Raw genomic sequence first — 21,392 nt, 5'->3', positions numbered from 1 at the left:
TTGACCTTTTCTCAAAGTTTCTCATGAAGTGAATCATATAATAAGCGATCTTTTGTGATTGGCATCTTTCATTTAGCATGATGTGTCCAGGCTCATCTGCATGGTAGCCCATAGTTTCCGTGCTGACAGGAGTTTGTCTGGGACTGACGGCTGTATTTAAATGTGCGTACATAGATGGCAAAGTGATACACAGTGTACTCTTTAAGGGCCCTCTGGGCTCTGCTTGCGACTACTCAATTCCGTCATTGACGTATAAAACCCGCCGCCGTCGATGTGTGTGTGTGTGTGTGTGGGTCTGAGCAGCTCAGACAGAGACAGTGTGTCCGTTTGATGCTGTTGTAGGTAGGTTGTTGCCATGTCCATTCCAGCTCGTGGAGTCGAACCGGGCGCCGTGTGGTTGCTGAGAAGTGACCTTTCGGAAGCAAATTGCCAGGCCTTTCTTCTGCGGAGATTGGAGCCGCCAGTCACTTCCTTAGGAGTCCAGGACTTAGTTCTGTGCACTCTGAAGATACTCTATGACCCCATTGACAGGAGAGCAAGGCCCACCATAGTAAGTGAGCGGCAGATACGGGGTCAGGCCAGATGCAGCTCTAGGCCAGGTCTCTACCCTTGTCAACAGTCATGAATCGAATGAAATGAAACCTCTGGGGAAATGGTGGAAGTTGCCAAAGATCTCATCCTTTCTGGAGCCACAGTCGATGCTCACGGGAGGAGCAGTCGGGAAGCTAACAAAGCGTTGCCCTGGGAAAATCCGCAGCACAGACCTCTTTAAAGTGCTGAAGAGCGAGCGGGAGGTCACTTTGGGACCAGGGTACACCTGACCCGTGGTATTTTCAATGACCGCATCTGCTTGTGACAGCTGGACATTGCAGAAGGAAGACCGGAGAAGACTCGCTGCCTTAGCACTATGGTCTAGGGTGTAGGCACAGTGCCATGGAGTCCCCAAAGTACGAACCAGTCTGTCCTGGGAGTGAGGCCGCCGAGACGGTCTCATGATGTGGACGTGTTGTCAGGAGAGACCAATGCCTAGAAAGGGCATCATGCTTGATAAAGTGGACAGAGGGGCAGCAACAAAGAGGTAGACTGTTGATAAGAGTGATTGGTCCTGTGCTTGCAAACGTGGCTCAAACATCACACAATTGTGAGGTTGGCCCAAGCCAAGCACATGGTGGGGGTGGGGTGTGTGGGGGCGGGGAGGAGGGGAGGCGATCCTCAAAGACCAAGGACCATAGCTTGCTGAAGGCACTGAAAGAAGACCAAACCAGAGCGCAGGGGAGGGCGGCTTGCATGAAGCTGGAATGGGGCCTTGGGGGCCAGGCCACACAGGGCTTTGTAGACTCTGTAGCACATTTTTCTCTGGGTCCTTAGAGAAGAGAGAAACCATCAAAGGCTGAATAGTGTAACGTACCCATGACATGATCCGATTTCCCGGCTGAAGGGAGCAGAGCAGACCTGGGCTATGTGGAGGCAGCCAGGTGAACAGAAGTTGACCGGGTTTGGTGATGGGCTGTCGGGGTGATGAAGGGTGGGAAGTGTCAAGCACCGTGGTGTCTGAGAGATACAGGATATGAAACAGAGCCAGTTTGGTGGGCAGCAGGAGGCTAGAGTCTGATTATAATCCAGACATGCTGGGTTTGACAGGCAAGTGCATTTTTTTCCCATTGTGAGAACATGAATTCTCCAAGAGGGAAATATGGGAAGTGAAACAACTTTGAGATGAAGGGTGGCTGCACAGTATACTTAAAGGTTAGGTTAATGAGTTCCCTGCTGAACTCACTTTTGGGGTTCACTGTGCGAGCGCTGGGTCTTGGTGCTGTGCCTTTTCCCATTTGTGTTTGTTGGTGGTTCACTGCAGGAAAATGTGTGGCGAGTTGCCTCCCTACTTCTGTTTCTCTGTTACATAATAGCTGCCCCTTTGGTAGTTAATTAACAGGCTTTCCCAGCTCCTCCTTGAAATATTTTAGGCTTTCCTTGTTTTGATTGTGGGTGCCTGCGGGCTTTATCCCCCCCACCTTTATTTGTTTATAGCTGTCTCATGTTAGCATCTCCAGGAGAAAGAATGGAAGAGGTGACATTGTTCAGTCTCTTTTCTGTTTGGTAGCAGCTTGGGTCGCCGTTGGAGCACATGGCTGAAATGTTTTCCTTGTCAGCTTAATTCTTTCCCCATGTCTCTCCCAGATAACAGTGGGTTAGTTGGCTGTATGATTTGGGGGAGTGGCCAGAAGGTCTTATTACTATGTTCACTTATTTTTCCAGGCAGTTTACTAGTGGAATAAAGTATTAGGACAAAGAGTGAGACAAGACTAAGGTTTAGTACACTTTAGTACTTATTGCTCATAAATTCTTCTCTGCAAAATGACAAGTGGCTTTGATCTTCAAAGCTTTTAAAGTTTACTGTGTCTCTAGTTAGCAAATGTTTCTTGAGAGTCTTTTTTCTCCATGGCACTGTGTTAAAGAGAAGCAAAAAACACAAACAACCCGTACATATTTAAGGTTCTTAACGTCGAGGAGGAAAGAAAGTCCAATGTGCAGGTGCATAACTACACTTGAGGGTTTTTTAAATTATTAAATGCTTTTATTGGGGCCTCTTACATCCCTTATCCCAATCCATACATTCATCCAGTGTGTCAAGCACATTTGCACATATGCTGCCATCATCATTTTCAAAGCATTCTATTCTCACTTGAGCCCCTGGTATCAGCTCCCCATTTCTTCACCATCCCTCCCTCACAATCCCTTGATAAGTTATAGATTATTATTTTCATATCTTACATTGTCCTCTGTTGTCCCTCACCCACTTTTCCATTGTTCGTCCCCTTGGGAGGGGGTTATAGGTTGATCCTTGTGATCAATTCCCCTTTGATCCCCCGATCCTCCCCTAATCCTCCTGGTATCTCTTCTCTTATTGTTGGCCCTGGAAGGGGGGGGGGTGCCTACCCTGGATTCCCTGTGTTGCAGGCTCTTATTTGTAGCAGTGTGGATGTTCTGGTCTAATTCAATTTGTAACGTAGAATTGAGGTCATGATAGTAGGGGAACGAAGTACCAAAGAATTAGAGGAAAGTTGTGTTTCATTGGTGCTACACTACACCCTGACTGGCTCATCTCTTCTCTGTGACCCCTCTGTGAGGTGATGTCCAATTGTCTACAGATGGGCATTGGGTCTCCACTCCATGCCCATCCCTCCCACCCCATTCACATTAGGTATGATTTTGTTCTGGGTCTTAGATGCCCGATATCTGATCCCATTGATACCTCATGATCACATAGGCTGGTGTGCTTCGTCCACGTGGGCTTTGTTGCTTCTCAACTAGTTGGCCGCATGTGTATCTTCAATCCTTTAAGACCCCAGATGCTATATCTTTTGATAGCCTGGCACAAGCAGCTCTCTTCACCACATTTGCTTATGCACCCATTATGTCTTCAGCGATCGTGTCGGGAAGGTGAGCATCACAGAATGTCGGATTGTTAGATCAAAGTGTTCTTGTGTTGAGGGAGTATTTGAGTGAGGCTCAATGTTCATCTGCAACCTTAATTCCGAACATATAGATCTAACACTTGAGTTTTGTACAGGCCTTTGTAGCCACTGTGTACAACTCAGGGCTGATGCTAAAAGATGGAGAGAAACTGTTGGATTACATGTGTTGCTGTTAGCAGCCTTTGAGTTAGTCTCTAACTCACACAGATGTTATCCTGGCAGCTCTGGTCAAACCTAGTCAGCACCATAACAATCTGCAAGCCTGTACTGACAGACTAATGGTGGCTCCCCATGAGATTCATTGATAGAGAATCAAGCTTTGGGGTAGGACACCTAGGAAGAAAGGCCTGGTAATCTATTCCCCAAAGAATCAGCTATTGAGAATCCAATGAACACGCTTCTCCTCTGACACACCTGGGCTCACCATGAGTCTGATTAGACTTAATGGAACTGGTTTTTATCTTGTCTTAGAAACACAGATTTAAAAATTAAATAAATGCAAACTAAAAGACACAGATAAAAAAATAAAAGCGCAGGTAAGTGCACCATCATACAGCTTGCTCTTGTCTTTCACTAATGAACCTATCTTGAACATATTTTTCTATTACTACACGTTAGGGGATCTTCAAAAAATTATGGAAAAGACTTATCATAGAAAAACTATGCATGGATTTGAAAATATTTTTTACCCCCAAATGATCTCATACTAACTTGCTATAACATGTCTGAATAGGATCTAGTTTGAGCTTCCAAATTAGATCAGACATTAGTTGAAGAAAAGAGAATATTAACACAGTAATAATAGCCAATACCACAGACATCTCAGTTGATTCAATTTACACAATTCTGCTGGAAAAATTAAAGCCAAACAAACGTTCTGCTTTATGGGTGCCAAAATTAAGCTTTCCATGGTAGTGTCCCACCCCAGTAGTTTTGGTGGCATATAATTCACATATCATATAATTCAATAGTTCAAGCATCTCAAGAAGAGTTGTGCAGTCACCACCATGATCCATTGTAGAACATTTTCTTCATTCTCATACTCACCACTGTTAGCTCCCCTTTCCCCCTGACATGCCCCCAAGGAACCATAAATCCAGTTACTGCCTCTATAGGGAAACATTAAAAACAAACAAACAAAATAAACAACCCCCAAAACAACCTAACAAGAATAACAAAGTAAAACAGATAAAGACTTCAATAGAAAACAAAGCAGAAAATATGAAAAACTAGAGCAAATTTAAATGGATTATATGGAAGATCAAATCGTAGGTTGCTAAATTTTAACCGAATTGAATGCGCAACTGTCCACTTCCCTGTGCATTACACATGTTAGCAAACTAGTCACGTCACTGGTCCATGGTCACAAGGGGCTTAATCCACGTGTGTTTCTCTTTCACTTTTGTGTTTTTACAAAAAAAACACAGTTTTAAAATGGGTCAAAAGGAAGATCGAATGGTAAGCTATTACATTTTGACCAAACTACATCTTCCATAATTGACTTTATAATGCTCTCTGTCTGATCATAGGGCGATTGAAACCTCTCAACCTATGATAAGGGGATTCACTCGAGGGCAATCCATGTGTGGACCCAACAAGGGGATTTGGGGGTTCTGCTATTACCCAGAGCTTTCTGCAAATCAGGTGTTCGCAATTTATGCTCTAATACCATTCCATCTTTTAGACTTGGATTATATGATTTACAATCCTTGGATCACACACGCTGGTGTGCTTTTTCCATGTGGAATCAGTGAATGCCTCACTTTAATGGCTACTTTTTGAAAACCACCATTTAAGGCCACAGTCACCATCCTTTCTGATAGCCAGGGACCATCTGGTTTCTTCACCACACTTTACCATAGCACTCCTATCTTCATTGATCTCTTCATGAGGGTGATCATCAAGCTGAGCTTCCATGGCCATGTTAAACAGCGAAATCAAGATTCTGAAGCATATCTTTGAAGAATGCAATAGGGATGTAATATGACCACTATTTTGATTAGACATTTTTCTTGAAGTTACCCTAACAAAACTAAAGCAACTAAGGATATTACTAGGAGAGCTTTTCTGTAGTCATCCACTGATGCCAGGGACAGGTTTGTTGGTGTAAACTGGAAATCTACTAGCAATGCTTTTTGACTCAACCCTCAGACATTTCCTTTCTTTCTGGTAATTTGGAAGAGTTAGGATCTCCTTTAATTTTTTTTTTTTGTTTTACAGCATAAGAAATCTTTTTAAGCCTTTTAAAATTTTGAATTAAAAACTATAGCTATATCCTATATTTATTTAATGTAGGCTTATATATGCATATGCATTCACTTAAATATTAGCTGAGAACCTCATACTTGGGATGTACCATTGTAGGAGCTAGGGACTGACTCACTGACACAAAAACAAGCTCCTGCCCATTTTAATTTTATTATTTTTAATCATTTTATTGGGGACTCTTACAGCTGTTTCCTGCCCATTTTTATATGCGCTTTACATGCACAGATAACAATGAATGTAATTTCTGCCGAAGGAGCAGGGGGATTGGAAGCGCCTGGGTAGTGCAAATTATTTAGAGCTGGCTACTAATCTCTAAGTTAGCGCTTCGAACCCACCCGCCCTGTGACTCCACAGCCGAAAGGTGATGGTCATGAAAACTTTATGGAGTAACTGCTCTGTAACACATTGGGTCACCACGAGTTACCATGTACTCCATCTCCACCGGTTTGGGATGAGTTAAGATAGTTGTAATTTCTTTTTTATATTCCTATGCACTATTAGGTGTTGATTGGAAAATAAAAAAGAATGGTATGATAATTGAAACAAAAAATAATGGGCCCAAAGAGCTGATTTCTAATTCACTTTAGGAGAGGTAATATTTGGCTAGGGCACGTGCTCTTTAGCAGGTATTGGTGGAGGGTCCCTGATGGTAGGAGTTGGGGAGTTTATGAATGCAGCGGTAGATGACAAGGACTGGCCCTCTCCGTGAGTACATGCATTTGTTGGGAGGTGCTTCTGAGTTGTGCAGCAGGAAACACACCACCCTGTCCGTCACCGTCCTCACAGTCCTAGCTGTGTTGGGGCCCATTGTTCCAACGCTGATGAGAGCCCATCTTGTTGAGTGCCTGCCTCTTTTTCTCTGACCTCTGCTTTATTAACCATGTGTCTAGAGCAAGGGTGACATTTGATTGGGGGAATTGAAGATAGTTTGATGCATGAGTTAAAAGCAGAGAAGTTGTAGGAGAGAAGTCAGGAACAATAGTTGGGGGCTAAATTATGAATGCCCTAGAATGTTAGGCTAGAAATTAATAATTTATTCAGTAAGGAATTCGGGAGTAACTGAGTTATTTTAATGAGGTAAGTGAAAGATCAACATAACAAGCCTGGGGCCATGTGCAGTAAGCCCTTCATCAATCATCAAATAATAGAAAGGGAAGAAGAAAAACTCCTGGATAGAAAGACTTTGCAAATCTTGTATGGTGACTTCATGCAGTCACGAACACTCTTGGAGAAACTACACTTTGATAAAGCATTGCTCGGTGCCTAAGTGAAACAGTGCGTCTTGTGCTGGGGTAACTGCTTTTGAACTTGTACTACTGGGAAGAATTCCCAGAGGCCACCTTTTAGATGGAATTTTGTGAAATTGACTCTTGCTGAGACCCAGGAGCTGTGGTCATTTTATCGTGAGCTTTAGAGTGAACACACAATTCACACCCTTTTCTAGTTGAGTTGAACTCAATTTGTTTTCATGTACATTCCCTTCCAGCTAAGGATATCTGTTGTCAGCGCCGACAAGGCAGATTGAATAATACCAGACTCAGGGATTCCATGTATTTTTATGGTAATGAAACCTAGAGAAAATCTGCTCCTTCTATGCCTCATTTCCCACATTCAGTCAAATATTTGAATGGTAACGAAGGAAACCCATGTGGATCCGAATAGAACGCACTCACCAGGTTTCCCCACAGTCTTTATATTATTTGCTTTAAAAATCCTGATAGAATGATTTCATTCTCCATTCCTGGACCTTTCAGAGAAAGTCATCATTGCAATGGATTTTATTATTGCCTCTCTCTTTCCTCCCTTCCGTATTCCTAACACCCGTTGATGGGAGAATCTGCTGTTCTAAGAGGAATTTTATGTTACCAGCGAGTTTACCCCAAATTCAAACTGAAAAATACAGTGGTTAAAACCAAGTAGTTTGTGTCAAGCATGTGGTTCTCAGTTACATTTCCCGACTGGGCCAGCTTTTGAAAATAACAAAAGGTCACTTATCGTGCCACGGGGGAGCTACTTGGCTTTGCTTCCCACTGAATCCATACTGCTGTTCAGGAAAAGGCGGTGTGAAAATGCGAGAAAAGTGTGTCGGGGCTCAGTGGAAAGGCACACACGAAACCATTTCATTGAGCTGATACGCAAGTGTTCGGTCGCCCTGGCAGTCCTTGTCTCGTGTGAAGCAAAGAGCCCTTGTTACATCTGAAAGACTCTGATATCCAGGATGCAGAGGTGTGATGTCTCCGTTTGGACAACGACTTAAAAGCTGTGAAACTTCGCTTCCCAATCCTTTTCTGTAGTGTTTATTTGTGCACTGTTCCCTCTGCTAACTGGAAAAGGCCTGTGGGGGCTTGTTTAGACTGCTCCTTGGATCGCCTTTTCCCTGGTCTCTGCTAGAGTTTGATCAAGTCGGGGCAAAGATAAGAGTTTGCTCTGAGGAGCTAGTATTTTCCATTTGACTTTTTGAGCACTCTGCCCAGCGGTGTTCCTCCGTCTCACCTCTTAGCAGATTGGGTGACGAGATTTGAAAGATCAGCTTCAAGCCCTGGTTGTGTTGCCTGTTGTTTCAGCCCAGGGAGGTGCGTCATCTCCAGTGTGCCAAGTTCCAAGATCCCAAATCTTACATGATGCAACCTATATTGACTGAGATTGCCAGATGGACGGTGGCCACTAAAACCCCTTAGGCACACAGTGCTCTTCTTCCCATTCAGCTTTGTGGTGGCATTTCCTCCATTATAACTTAATGGTGTCCCCCGCTCCCCACCTTCCTCCCATTTGTAAGTCCGCTATAATCAGTGCAGAAGAACACTGTCCTGAATGCCAGTGTCCTGCATCCTACCTTGTGATCTTAGCGTCTGAAGATCTTAAAACTTGCATGTGAGTGTCCCTCAAATAACATATATTGGTTTCTCCCTCTCTGGAGCAAAGGATAGTGAAGAGAACCAAATACTCGAGGGAACGTTCAGTCCATATAAACCACAACCTACACAACATACGCAGTGGGGAAAAGTGTAAAGCAAACAATCAGACTCACAAAAGGACCAGATTTACTGGTCTGACTGGCAGGGCAGGAATTCCCAAGACTATGGTCCTAAGACCCTTTGCACCCGAACTGAAGCCATTCTCAGAGACCACCCTTTAATCAAACAATAAGAGAAACAAAACCAGGACACTAATGATTATATATATATATCTATATAGATAGATAGGTAACATAAGAAATAAACAGTTAATTAATCTATAAAGCAGTACAAGTAGCACAGTGCAACTCACTTCTGTGAGACACCCAATACACTGGCAGTGCTTCAAGTCTTGAGGGCCGCTGGGGAGTCCTCTGTAGAGCAATTCAGGCTATCCAGGCATAGGCAGCAAATAGCAAGGCAGGCCACCAATGGTCAGCCAGATGACAGGGTCCAACAGTCCCCAGCTCAAGTGGTGGATACTCCAGTAGCGTGGTGAAGCAAGACTTGAAGGAACCTCAAACTACAGTGACACAGTCCCTGGGTTAGTTGTCCCATAGGTAGTGTAGGTTGCAAATTGAGGTACAGACAAGCCAAGGCAGCCGCACACTGGTCCGACCATCAAAGAGCAAGAGATAACGAAAGGTGAGGCTCGCCAAGCCATTTATCTCTCCGCCCTTTAATTAACCCCACATGTGTTCATTGGCCAGGTTGGCACAATAAACTGACCCAACCAAACTCACTGCCATCGAGTCAATTCTGACTCATGGCAACCCAGTAGGACAGGGTAGAACAACTCTGTGGGTTTCCAAAACTTTAACTGTTCACAGAGTAGAAAACACTTGTCTTTCACCCACAGAGCAGCTGGTGGTTTCAAACTATTGACCTTGAGTTTAACAATGCAATGCATAACCACTGCACCACCAGGATTTCTTAGTCCAACAGCAGACAGCCCCATCATATAAGCAGTAAGACCTAAGAGGAATGTGTTCCTGAGGACCACATGAGATCAAAAGGACAGTTTGTCTAGAAACAGAGAGGGGAAGGCAGGAAGGATAGAAATTCAATGGTGAACTCAGGGCAGAAATGGAGAGAGTGCTCACACATTGTGGAGAATGCGCCCAATGTCAGGGATGCTTTATGTGTAAACTATCCACTGGGAAGCCAATGCGCCCTGTCACCTTTTATAAATTGATACTTGTAGGAAGTAACAATGAGAACATATCTCAAAGACTCCAGGAGATAGATTTCCATTTTGAATTACAGGACAAAAGTGTGGTTCTTTGTCATTTGTTGGTTAAGTGAAGTTTATATAAGATAGGGATAATTCTTTTTAAAATTTTTATAAATAATTTTATTAGGGATCTTACAATCCATATACCAAAATAGGGATATTTCTTAAGAGCCTAAACTTTACCTTACTTCCAAGAACTCAATTTGGTTAGACTGGCAATAATGGAGCACCCTAAAATGTAGAAGGCATTCTACTATAAATAAATTTAATTGGTAATACAAACCATTGAAGTGGATTAAGAAAACCCAAGGAGGCTAAGTTCACTTTTCTCCTGATCAGTCATAATATTTACTAAACAATTGTAAGCACTCTAAAATTTCTTTCTTTTCACCTAGTTTCTCATTAAATACAAAAATGTTCAACTTAGTGATCCTAATCGTATAGTACAAATGGCAGGTCTAATACTAACAATTACAGCTGTATTAGATAGAATAGCCAAGGAGCGAGGGAAGAGGCCACGGAAAATAATATATTAGTAAGTGTATAAGCAAACAAACAAAAGAACGTGTAGTGGACAACTTATAAGACAAAGGAATGTGAATTCATAAAGGCCTATTTAGCCTTCTATGTATATCAAGCACCATCTAATCAGCGGTTAACCTGTGGGTCACAATCCCTTTGGGGGTCGAACGACCCTTTCACAGGGGTCGCTCGATTCATAACAGTAGCAAAATGGCAGTTATGAAGTAGCAGTTATGGTTGGGGGGCACCACAACCTGAGGAACTGTATGAAAGGGTCGTGGCATGAGGAAGGTGGAGAACCGCTGCTCTCATAGTACTTCTTTCAGCAAACGCTGGATGATGCCCTCCTGGCACATGGGCAGTCCCACTCTGCCCCCTGGGGTCACTGAGTCAGAGTCGGCTTGATGGCAGTGCGTTTGGAGTCTGAGTCTTCTGAATATGCTCTTCTAGGCACTTGGGATACATTACAGACAAAAAGCCTGGCGTGTGGAAGAGCCTGTCTTCTTTGGGGAGGAATGTGAGACATTCAGTATGAAGCATAATGCATAATTAATACTGTAGAAGCTTAAAATAAAAGGTGAGGAATTCTACCTTCCTCCTCCGAAAAAGAGTGTAGGACAAGAGGGACTCCTCAGGAACCACAGCCAAGCCGACCTAGAGACCAGAAGTCGATGGTGCTCGGCTACCACTACACAAGAGAGAGTTCCCCACAGAACGGGAAAAAAATTTAAAACAAAAAGCCACACACACACCATCCTTGCCAGTCTGACACAGAGAGGAGAGACGCCTGATACAATGGCCTTACACCATCCTCTGACCTTGGGGTCTGTGGCAGTTTTTAAACAAGATGATGAGGATGGACCTTGTCTGTAAGGCATCATTTGAGCCAGGAACTGAAGGAGAGAAAGGACCTTGTGAGGGTCAGTGACCAGAGGATTCCTGGGGAAAGGAGCTTGTGCAGTGCCTGGAGCTGGAAACGTGCCTGGGGAGTGTGAGGAAATGGAGGCCAGAGCGGTTGGAGTGGGAATGAGCAAGGGGCAAGCAGTGGGGGCCATTGGTGTCAGGTCTGGTTGCCGTTAGTGAGCAGAATTTTTGGGAGCCCCTGCTGGGTTTTGAGCAAGTTTCCTGATCTGACTTAATATTTTAACATGGTCACTCTGCTGAGAATCGTATTTAGAGCCAGGTGTGGAAGGAAAGAGATTCGTTAGGCGTTTGTTATCGTAATTTAGGTAGGTGTAATGGTGCCTTGGGGAATGGTCGTGGAGACGGTGGGCAGTGGTGATATTCGGAATATGTTTTGAAGGTAGACCTGACGGCATTCCCTAAGACACTGGACACGAGTGGAGCGGGAGAGAACTAGCTGGTGTGGAGGAGGAAACCGAGAGCACGGGGGTCTGAACGCAGGGGCAGGCGTGAACTTGTACACCAGGTGCTGCTGATAGGTGCGGTTGAATGAAGTCTGGGGAGCAAATGGAGGCTTTAGAGAGAGGGGACCTTGACTGATGACTTTGATGAGAAATCAATTGCATAGAATGACTAGGGTCTGATAGGGGTGGATTCCATGAAGAACAGTATGAGAAAATCAGGAGATAGTGACTCCCCACCATGCTTTCCCAGGCGTTTTGCCAAAAAAAGGGGGGGGGGAGGGAGATGGCAAAGCCAATGAAGCAGTAGGTGATGGAGAACTGGAGTCAAGAGCGGTTCTGTTCACGCATTCGTTGTTTTATTAGTTATGGGGGAGAATTAATAGCACGGATCTATAGTCATTGGACTGATCCAAGAGAGGGATGAAAAGATGACCGAGGAGAGACATAGCAAAGTGCCCTTGAAGAGGCGCCAAGCCATGAGGTGTAAGAGCGCAGGGATCGAGTTTAGGGGTGAGCGAGGCTAATAGGTGGGAAGCCAGGGGGGTTGGGTAGGGTGTGTAGAATTGGGACTTAACGGTCTGGAATGAAGGGTGTAAAATGGGAGTCAAATGAAGGAGAAAGTGTTGGAAGTTTGAGGACGAAAAAAGTGTGAAATTGCTGTCTAGGGGAGTGGAGGGGGCAGTGCTGAGGGCCCAGGTGGGGGCCATGATGATGGCTATACCGTGAGAGCAGCCATGTGTGTGTGTGTGTGTGTGTGTGTGTGTGTGTGTGTGTTCAGCCTCATTCAGCAGCTAGCCTGTGTGTGAGCATCACGTGGGCAGATAGTGCCAAACAAATAGAGCAAAAACAACAGGGGGAAGCAGCATTTAAAATAATTGGCCACGCAATTTTAAATGGACCACGGTGAAAGAAAGAATTTGAAGAGGGCAAGATGGAAAGAATTTGAAGAGGGCAAATCAGTGCTTTGAACTTCCTCGTGGGCTCTAAGGACTGTGGCCAATGGGTCTCTGAAGAGTGAATGCCCCATAGATGGAGTTGCAACATTCTGGGAAGGGAGGAGGTGTGATCGTTAAGATGGACAAGGTCTACAGTCTGACCGTGGCAGTGAGTGAGTGGGGCAGGGCAGGGGGCACCCTTATTGGAAAAGAGGAACTCAAGAATCTGAGGGGCCAAGGTACTAGATCATCGATATGCTTGTTGAAATCGCCAGGAATTTGACAGGCATTGTATGGGAGAGAGTGACAATGGAGGTAGTGACTGTAACAGTAAGGGCATGCGCTTCACAACCAGAGGGTTTCTGGATTGAAGAATGCCCTGGGGACAATGGTCCCGGAGAAGTGGAGAAGCGGTGAGGAACCAAGGGCCACGGGCGGGCCAGGCCTGTAGGAGGAAGCAGGTAACTACTTGGGCAGGTCGCCGACAAAGCTGTGTTCTCAGTGGAGAGTCCAGTTTCAGGACAGCCATGGAGCATCAGAGAGGGGCGTTGGGCACGGAGAGGATTGAGCTGATGGCCCACCTTGTATTCATGCCGTCATTATGGGAAGGGTTTTAAGGAGAAAGAGGTGAGCAATGGGAAAGATCTGAGGATGTGCAGAGCCTTATGGAAATACGAATGGGAGGAGTGAGGGGGCCTCCAGGTCAGCGATGTACGTCTGTGTGCCTGGGCGTACGGATCTGTACGTGTGGGTATGTGTGCTTGTGCTGACGTACGTGGGAATAAAGGACCTAGTGGGATGAGACCTGGTGACCTCAGGTAGACGGTGGCGGCGAGGCCGTATGGCCTGGGTGCAGGGTGGGGCGGGTTCCTGGGCTCATCCTTATCCCTGTCCACGGGAACGAAGAAGTCTGGGGAAACGCTCTGCGGCTTGAGGGTGTCTGCAAGACCTCAGTGGGTGGAAGATGGGGAAGCAACGTGCTGGTGTGGGGCCATTCCTGCCCACCGAAGTAACTCTCCGTGCTCGTCTTGCTCTTTTGCTCCCAGGCAGCTTACCATGGGCGATGTTCCGTGTGGTTTTTCAGATGAGTGCTAAAAGCCGCATCACAGGGTCCGGAGGTGAGGGCTTGTCCTGACCTTACTAGACACTGGAGCACTGCACTTCAGAGACGTGCACGGCTCTGTTCGGCGGCGTCACCCAGCCGCGCAGTGACAGAGACAAAGCTTGAACTTGCTTCAAGTAACAAATTTCAGGCTGACAATGAGACCTTCAACCACCACTGCCTTATGAGCCCTTTAAAACATCTCCAGAGGAAGTGTGGCGTGTCTTCACACACGGGGTTGTCCTAGCTTAGACCATGAGGCCACCTGGGGGAAGAACGCATCCCACTTGCCATTGTTCCGCAGACAGCCGGGCCAAGGCCATGTAGCTCTCCTGCAACACACACACACTCACTCACTCACTCACTCACTCACTCACTCACTCACTCACTCACTCACTCACTCACTCACTCACTCACTCACTCCAGATGCTTTAGACTTAGTTCTTTTCCCGATAAAAGGAAATAAATGCCATGTCTGCTGCCAGCTAATCAGTGGTATAATTAAAAAACAAGCAACCATAGCAGCACATTACTTGTAAAATGCTTCATGGCTGAACTTGAGGTTTGGACGTGAGGAAGTGTGTGTGGTTCTGAATGACACATGCGTGGCCCGAGTGACGGGCCTTTTTGAGGGGCTGATCTGTTCCGAAGTGTGCTGAGGGTCTTGTTTTATAACACCCCCCTTCCTCTTTTCTCTTCCAAACCAGCTGAGCAGGAGCACACTCAGAAGAAAGCCTTCACCTGCTGGATAAACTCGCAGTTGGCAAAGGTAAGGGGGGAGCATCGAGTTAGAGACGTTACTCGTCTTACACCCCCCCCCCCCCACGTTTGGCACCAAGGAGGCCGTGATAACTTGGTGTTGGTGGTGATATGAGAGTAGAAACAGGTGGGAGGCTCATCCGTCACAGGAGAAGCAGCAAAATCAGAGCGGACCCAAATTTATAGAATGTGGGTGAACATAACCACTAAGGGCAACACGGTAGGTGGAAGCCCTGGAGCGGGGGATCAGAGGGACGCAGCGAGCCCTTGCCGGAGCCAGTGTCACAGACAGGGTTGTCGTCCAGACCGTGCAGTGGCACACGGCGTCGTGGTTGGCTGCCATCTTCGAGCCACACACAGGAGTGCTTTGAACTCTCCCACTCAAGAGCTTCGTGCTGCCTTTGTTTTCTCTTCTTTCTTTCTTAACTTGATTTGTTTTCGCCAATCATTTTATTGGGGCCTCATACAACTCTTAGCACCATCCCTACATCCATCCATTGTGTCAAGCACATTTGCACCTATGTTGCCACCATCATTTTCAAAGCATTTTCTTTCTACTTGCGCCCTTGATATCAGCTTCTCATTTTCCACCCTCTGATCCCCGCCCACCCTCCTGCATGAACCCTTGATAAATTACAGATTATTATTTTCATATCTTACATCATTCTCTGTCCCCCTTAACCCACTTTTCTCTTATTCATCCCCCTGGGAGGGGGCCCTTGTGATCGATTTCCCCTTTCTCCCCCCACCCTCCCCTAATCCTCCTGGTATCTCTACTCTCCTGGTTGGCCCTGAGGCATTTATCTATCCTGGATTCCCTGTGTTGCAGGCTCTTACTTGTAGCAGTGTGCATGTTCTGGTCTAATTTGATCTGTAAGATAGAACTGAGGTCATGATAGTGGGGGGAAGGAAGCATTAAAGAACTAGAGGAAAGTTGTGTGTTTCATTGGTGCTATACTGCACCCTGACTGGCTCATCTCTTCCTTGTGACCCATCTGTGAGGTGATGTCCAATTGGCTACAGATGGGTATAGGGTCTCTATTCCACACACTGCCCCTTCCCCCAAATTCACCTTGGGTATGGTTTTATTCTGGGTCTTAGATGTCTGATACCTGATCCTATCGATACCTCATGATCACGGAGGCTGGTGTGCTTCTTCCATGTGGGCTTTGTTGCTTCTAACTAGATGGCCGCTTGTTTATCTTCAAGTCTTTAAGATCCCAGACGCTATATCTTTTGATAGGTGGCTGCCTTTGTTTTCTGAGAGGAAGATTACCTTTCTAGTAGGGTGATGACTTATAATTTTTTCTGTTTCAATTATCGTCCATCCCATAGTTTACAATTTCAAGCCTGTTTCACTTTGTCTACTCTGCCTGAACTGGGAAGAACCAATTTGAAGTTGGGCACATAAAAGACAATCAAATGTCTTTCTTGAAAATGTGCCGACTGTCACCTTGATTTTGTTTGAATATTTTGGGGTGTTTTTTGGGAGGGGGAGGCAGGATTGTTGTTCTTTCCCAAGACTTTTTAAAAAGCTTACTTCTGTTATGACATGGGACAGTGATATAAAAATATTCCGTCTAGTCGCAGATCATTCATTAAATGAAGCAAGCTTCCAAAACTTCCTGGGGAAATGGAATTAAGAGAGAACGGAAAATTTCCCACAATCCCTTTGAAGCTCTCCCACATTTTGAGGGCTGACAATGTGTTAGGCCTCGTTCTAAGCTCTTTAAATGTAACAACTCATTTAATCACCACGGCATCCCTGAGAGAGAGATAGTATTGTACTCCCGTTTGAAGGACAGGATGAGTGAGGTATGGAGAAGTTATGGGACTTGTCTGAGGTCACACAAAGTGCACACGGTTGTGCGAGGATACGGACTGAGACAGTCTGAATTCAGAGGCCTTGATGGCAACCACAGAGCCCTCCTGTCCATCAGTCTGTCAGTGTGCCAAGTGCCTCGTGTGACCTACATCCACAAAGAAGGAGCCTCTCTGAGAGGTGCCCATCCAAACTCAATGCCGGCTCTTCTGAAAAGAGAAACACACGGCAGCTGTGCTCTAGACATGCCACCTGCTCTTCAAGTGGGTCACTGCTTGTTGATTCTGAATGACTCTGATGCTGCTCTGGCCCCGGGTTTCTGATGCTCAGCTCAAGGTCCACCTATCAAAGAGTATTGCGTTACAGGGGAGTTTGTCAGGAGAGAAAGTCGATTCATTCCTTCTCTTATCTTGGTTTGATCTGGAACATTGTATGGCCTCGATCATTCCATTCATTAAGAAGAAAGCCACATTACCCAGAAGGCTCAGCATTTGTGGATGAGATTCTCAAAGGCATTGTGTTCTTGTGTCAGAGTTTGAATGACTCTTTTCTCTATGACTCTTTGCAGCACACCCCGCCCACAGTTGTATCAGACCTCTTCACGGACATTCAAAAGGGGCACGTCCTCCTGGACCTGTTAGAAGTACTTTCAGGACAAGAGTTGGTAAGCTGCTAAGAGACATCACGATGTATTTCATGATACTTTTCTTGGAAAAAGGAAAATCTAATATGTCTGAGTGATATTTTGTGTGAATTTCATAGCCTCGAGATAAAGGATCGAATCCGTTTCAGTGTAGAACGAACATAGAACATGCCCTGGCATTCCTGAGAAACCGATCGGTGAGTGTGGATTTCATGTGAAAATTCAGGAGATGAATGCTACGAGAGATTTCTCCTCTTAATTCACCCTTTTTCTTTTCCAGATCAAGCTGATAAATATTCATGTTACTGATATTATTGATGGCAACCCATCCATTATTCTTGGCCTAATTTGGACAATTATACTGCACTTTCATGTAAGTAGGACGCAGTGGATGTTCTGTCTACTCGAATTACTGTAGTCTGAAATGAGCACCATGAAATAAATGCATCCTGAACATTCTCTAATAGGACGTTGGAACGTCCTAATAGGTAGAACGCATCCAGCACAGTCTTGTGATGGGAAACATGCTTTTCCACCGAAAGTTGAGGGTGGAACTGAGTTCTCCTGAACGACAGGACCAAGAGAACCACTGTCCTAAGTGACTGTTGGCTTTCATTTGTTCATTATGACACGGAAGAGAAGGAAGCTGCTGGAGGTAATGCCGGACAATTAAGCCACTAAACTCTATGCAATTTCCCAACTTTTGCGGGCCTTTGTGCCACCTAACCAAATCATTGCACACTATCTTGTTCTGACCCCAATGAACTCACAGATTTATTTGATTCTAGAGATCGTTTTGAGTTCCTACAATTTATTATTTTATGATTTGAGTTCCTACTTGGAAACCAAGGAAATAGCAATGAAAATAGTGGTTCTGATTTTGTAAGACTTGTGATGACTAGCTACAGTCAATCTATTTTCCCATACACTTTTTGAAGCCCCGTGTGTATCCGAGGAGAAGCCCTTTATGAGTTGGGCTGCTCCCTGCAAGGTCAGCAGTTCGTTGACCACCAGCCACCAGCGCCGTGGGAGAAAGACAGGGCTTTCCACTCTCAGAAAGTGTTACAGGCTCAGAAACTCGCAGCGGTACGGTCATTCTGCCATGTACTTTGGCTCCCTCTGAGTCGGCATTGCCTGAATGGCAGGTTTCAGTTTTCGGTTTTGTGTATCAAATACCTTATCAGACTGTGACTTGCTTCAATCTTTTAATGAAGTTTACACTTACCACCTTTTTTATTTGTTTTCCTTTCGTGGCTAGGACTTTTAAGAAATATTTGCCTATCCCAACATCATGAAGAAACTTCTCTTACATTACTTTTTCGAACAGCCCAGTCCAGTAGGACTTTCTGCTGGGATGGAAATGTTCTGTTTTCACTACACAAAAGGGGGCTACTGGCCACTTGGGGCTATTGACCACTTGGCATGTGGCTTATGTACCTGAGAAAATTTAATTCCCAAATTAATTAAGATTAATTTAAATCTACATAGACACATATGACGATTGCATTGGAGACCACGTATTTTAGAAGCTTGTTTCACATTTCTCATTGATCTGTTTAGAACAAATTGATCGTATGACTTCCATGTTGAATGAATTTTTCTGTACATATTTCAAGCTGACTCAGAACCACTTATTGAGGAGATCTCATTTTTGTATCATATTATAGTGTCACCTTCATAAATTAAGTGACCGTCCGTGTGTTGTTCTTTTTTTCAATTATTCTGTTCCCTTTTTGGAAGGAACCCTGGTGGCATCGTGGTTACACATTGGGTTGCTGACAGCAACGTATGTGGCTCGAAACCACTGGCCGCTCCTTGGTAGAAGGACTAGGCTCTCAACTCCTATAAAGAGCAACAGTCTCAGAACCCTCTAGGAGCAGTTCGACCCTGTCCTATAGTGTCAGTGGCAGTGAATTGGTTTTGGATTTGGCTCCCTTTAAAAATCTGTCCTAACACCTGGTGGCGCTGTTGGGCAGGCATCAGACCGCTTATCAGTGCTGCGATTCAGACACCAGCCACTCACTCTGCAGAAGAGAGTGGGCTGTTTGCTCCCACAGAGTCACAGCCTTAGAAACTACATGGGGTCGCTATGAGTTGGAATGAACTTGATGGCAGTAGCTTTATTTTTTAGGGGGTGTAGGTATTATTCTAAGACCAGCAGTATACTTATTAAACTGTGTCTAAATGGTAATTCTTCCTATTAGTGGTGTAAGTCATCTGACATGTTCGTTTCTCAAGATTATCTTGGCGGTTGTTTGTCCTTTTAAAAGACGTCTGCATTTTATAAAGAGTGGGTTTCAACAATTCTTGGGAAAAATGGAAAGAAAAGAACTGAATTTTCCCCTGATTTTTGGAAAGCCTCCTGGTAATCCACTAATTTCCACAAAGAGGAAAGAACCTGTTACAATTCTTATTAGGATTGCTTTAAGTTTATAGAATGGTTTGGAGAAAAATTGACATTCTCAAATTATAGCGTCTTTCACCAATCAGTGATTTCAATTTCACTATCTTTCTGTTGAACGTATTTTCTAATTTTCACCCAGGCCACTCTTTGATCTATGGGTTACTGAAAAAGCTGTTATTTAATGTTCAAAGAATTGGGGACTGTGTTTGCTGTAGCATCAGTACTGATTTCTAGCTCAATCTCGCTTTCGTTAGAGAGCGCACTCTGCGTGATCCCCTTCTCTCCAGATTTTGTAAGCTGGCCGCCGGCTGGCCGTAGTTGGTGTGAGTCAGTGTCCCGTATGCACCTGACTGGAAGGTTGATTCTGCCTAGAAAAATCTGATCAACTTGGTAATCTCTTTGCTTAATCTTCTTTTATTGATTGCCCATTTATTCCATCAATTACTACAAGATGTATTTGTGGATTTATCTTGGAAAGTTTAGCACACACCTTGTTAGGTTGCCCTTCAGGGTGCCGGAACCACTCTGTACTTTTACCAGCGACATATCGATAACCAATTTTCTGTGCTCACACCATCATCGGAGAGTAGCTTTAATTTTTTTTAACCTGGTGTTAAATGTGAAAAAAGACATATACTCTTGATTTTGCATTTTGGTTTATTAAATTCCTAATAAGATTTTCTTTTTCAAATTCTTAATGGCAGTTTGTTTTCTTTCTTAGGACTCGTCTGCACATGTGCCCTCCCCCCTTCCTCTGCTGTCCTGCTCAGTGGGGTTACAGGTGGTTTTTTGGTCAAGGACACTGCAGAGGGTTGTTGTTGTTAGGTGCCATCGGGCTGGTCTGACTCACAGCGACCCAATGGGGAAGTGTAGAATGGGAACTCAGTTTAGTTCGGCTCAGGTTGGTGCGGCAGTTGTTGAGCACCCAGTCAAAGGAGTAGGTGCGGGTCCTCAGACGGGAATGCCCTGCTGGGGGAGAGCCTGCAGTGATCCATGCGGAGGCTGAACGCAACCAAGCGCAGCCCCAGACTCGAAATGCCGCTCTTTGGGGATTTGCTCCCTAGTGCACGGCTGCCGTGACAGAATACCTGTTAGGTCTTCTATTAGCTGTCGTGCGGGGGCCAATGCTGCTATGCAAGATTCTGAGTATGTTCGCTCTTATGATCTCTTCCTTAGATCGAGAAGCTTGCTCGGACTCTTTCCTGCAATTACAATCAACCCTCCCTGGATGAAGAGAGCGAGGTTGACTCATCTCCCACTGCAATTCCTCCAGCTAAGAAACGTTCCAAAGTCCAAGCAAGATGGCAGATGTCTGCAAAGAAGGCTCTTCTCCTGTGGGCTCAGGAGCAGTGTGCCTCGTAAGTAGACTGCGGTGGCTAGAGAAGACCCACAGGGTAGCTGTACCTCTCAATACCAGCTTGCTAGCTCCCCTGGTCTGGAAATCAGGCCTCCTGGCCTGGTGCTGTATTGTGCACAGTGCTCCAGGCAGTCAGAGCTGAGCTGGTTCTGCCCCAGCCTCAGCTCTCTGCAGGTGGTCTGGCCCCTCCTCAGTTCCAACCTCCTATCAGTTCTGTGAGTTATTTCAGAGCCTTCTCCAGAGTCAGAAACACTTGGGTTTAGGTTTAGGTGTAAATCCTGGCACCTACTGAATTCTGTCTGATGACCTTGGCCATCTGATCTATTTGTACTTTAGTTTCTTTATTGAGAAAAAGTGGACAGTAATATTTACCTCATCGTTGTTACATGTAGAATAAGAATGAATCTTTAAGACATTTTGAATAATACCTGGACACCGTAAGCAGCATGTATGTATTAAAACACAAACCACTAACTACTGTGTGGTTTAAAAAGCCACAGTTTAGATACTTTTCTCTAAGAGAAGCAAGCTTTTATCATTTGGATCATA

At 45.0% G+C, this 21,392-nt stretch overlaps 1 protein-coding gene across 4 annotated transcripts in view; it reads left to right on the top strand.

The window, feature by feature from the left end:
- Nucleotides 1-21,392, top strand: part of SYNE2 (spectrin repeat containing nuclear envelope protein 2) — a 284,685-nt gene that overhangs the window by 19,518 nt on the left and 243,775 nt on the right. For all 4 annotated transcript variants that reach the window (XM_075531883.1, XM_075531885.1, XM_075531884.1 and 1 more), the window contains exons 2-6: nt 14,566-14,627; nt 17,008-17,103; nt 17,202-17,279; nt 17,363-17,455; nt 20,663-20,844. In XM_075531883.1, coding sequence (XP_075387998.1) covers nt 14,566-14,627; nt 17,008-17,103; nt 17,202-17,279; nt 17,363-17,455; nt 20,663-20,844 — 511 coding nt within the window. The remainder of the gene's footprint in view (nt 1-14,565; nt 14,628-17,007; nt 17,104-17,201; nt 17,280-17,362; nt 17,456-20,662; nt 20,845-21,392) is intronic.

This window comes from Tenrec ecaudatus, chromosome 14 (genome assembly GCF_050624435.1).
Source record: "Tenrec ecaudatus isolate mTenEca1 chromosome 14, mTenEca1.hap1, whole genome shotgun sequence".
NCBI lineage: Eukaryota > Metazoa > Chordata > Mammalia > Afrosoricida > Tenrecidae > Tenrec > Tenrec ecaudatus.
This window is presented reverse-complemented; position numbering and strand designations above follow the sequence as displayed.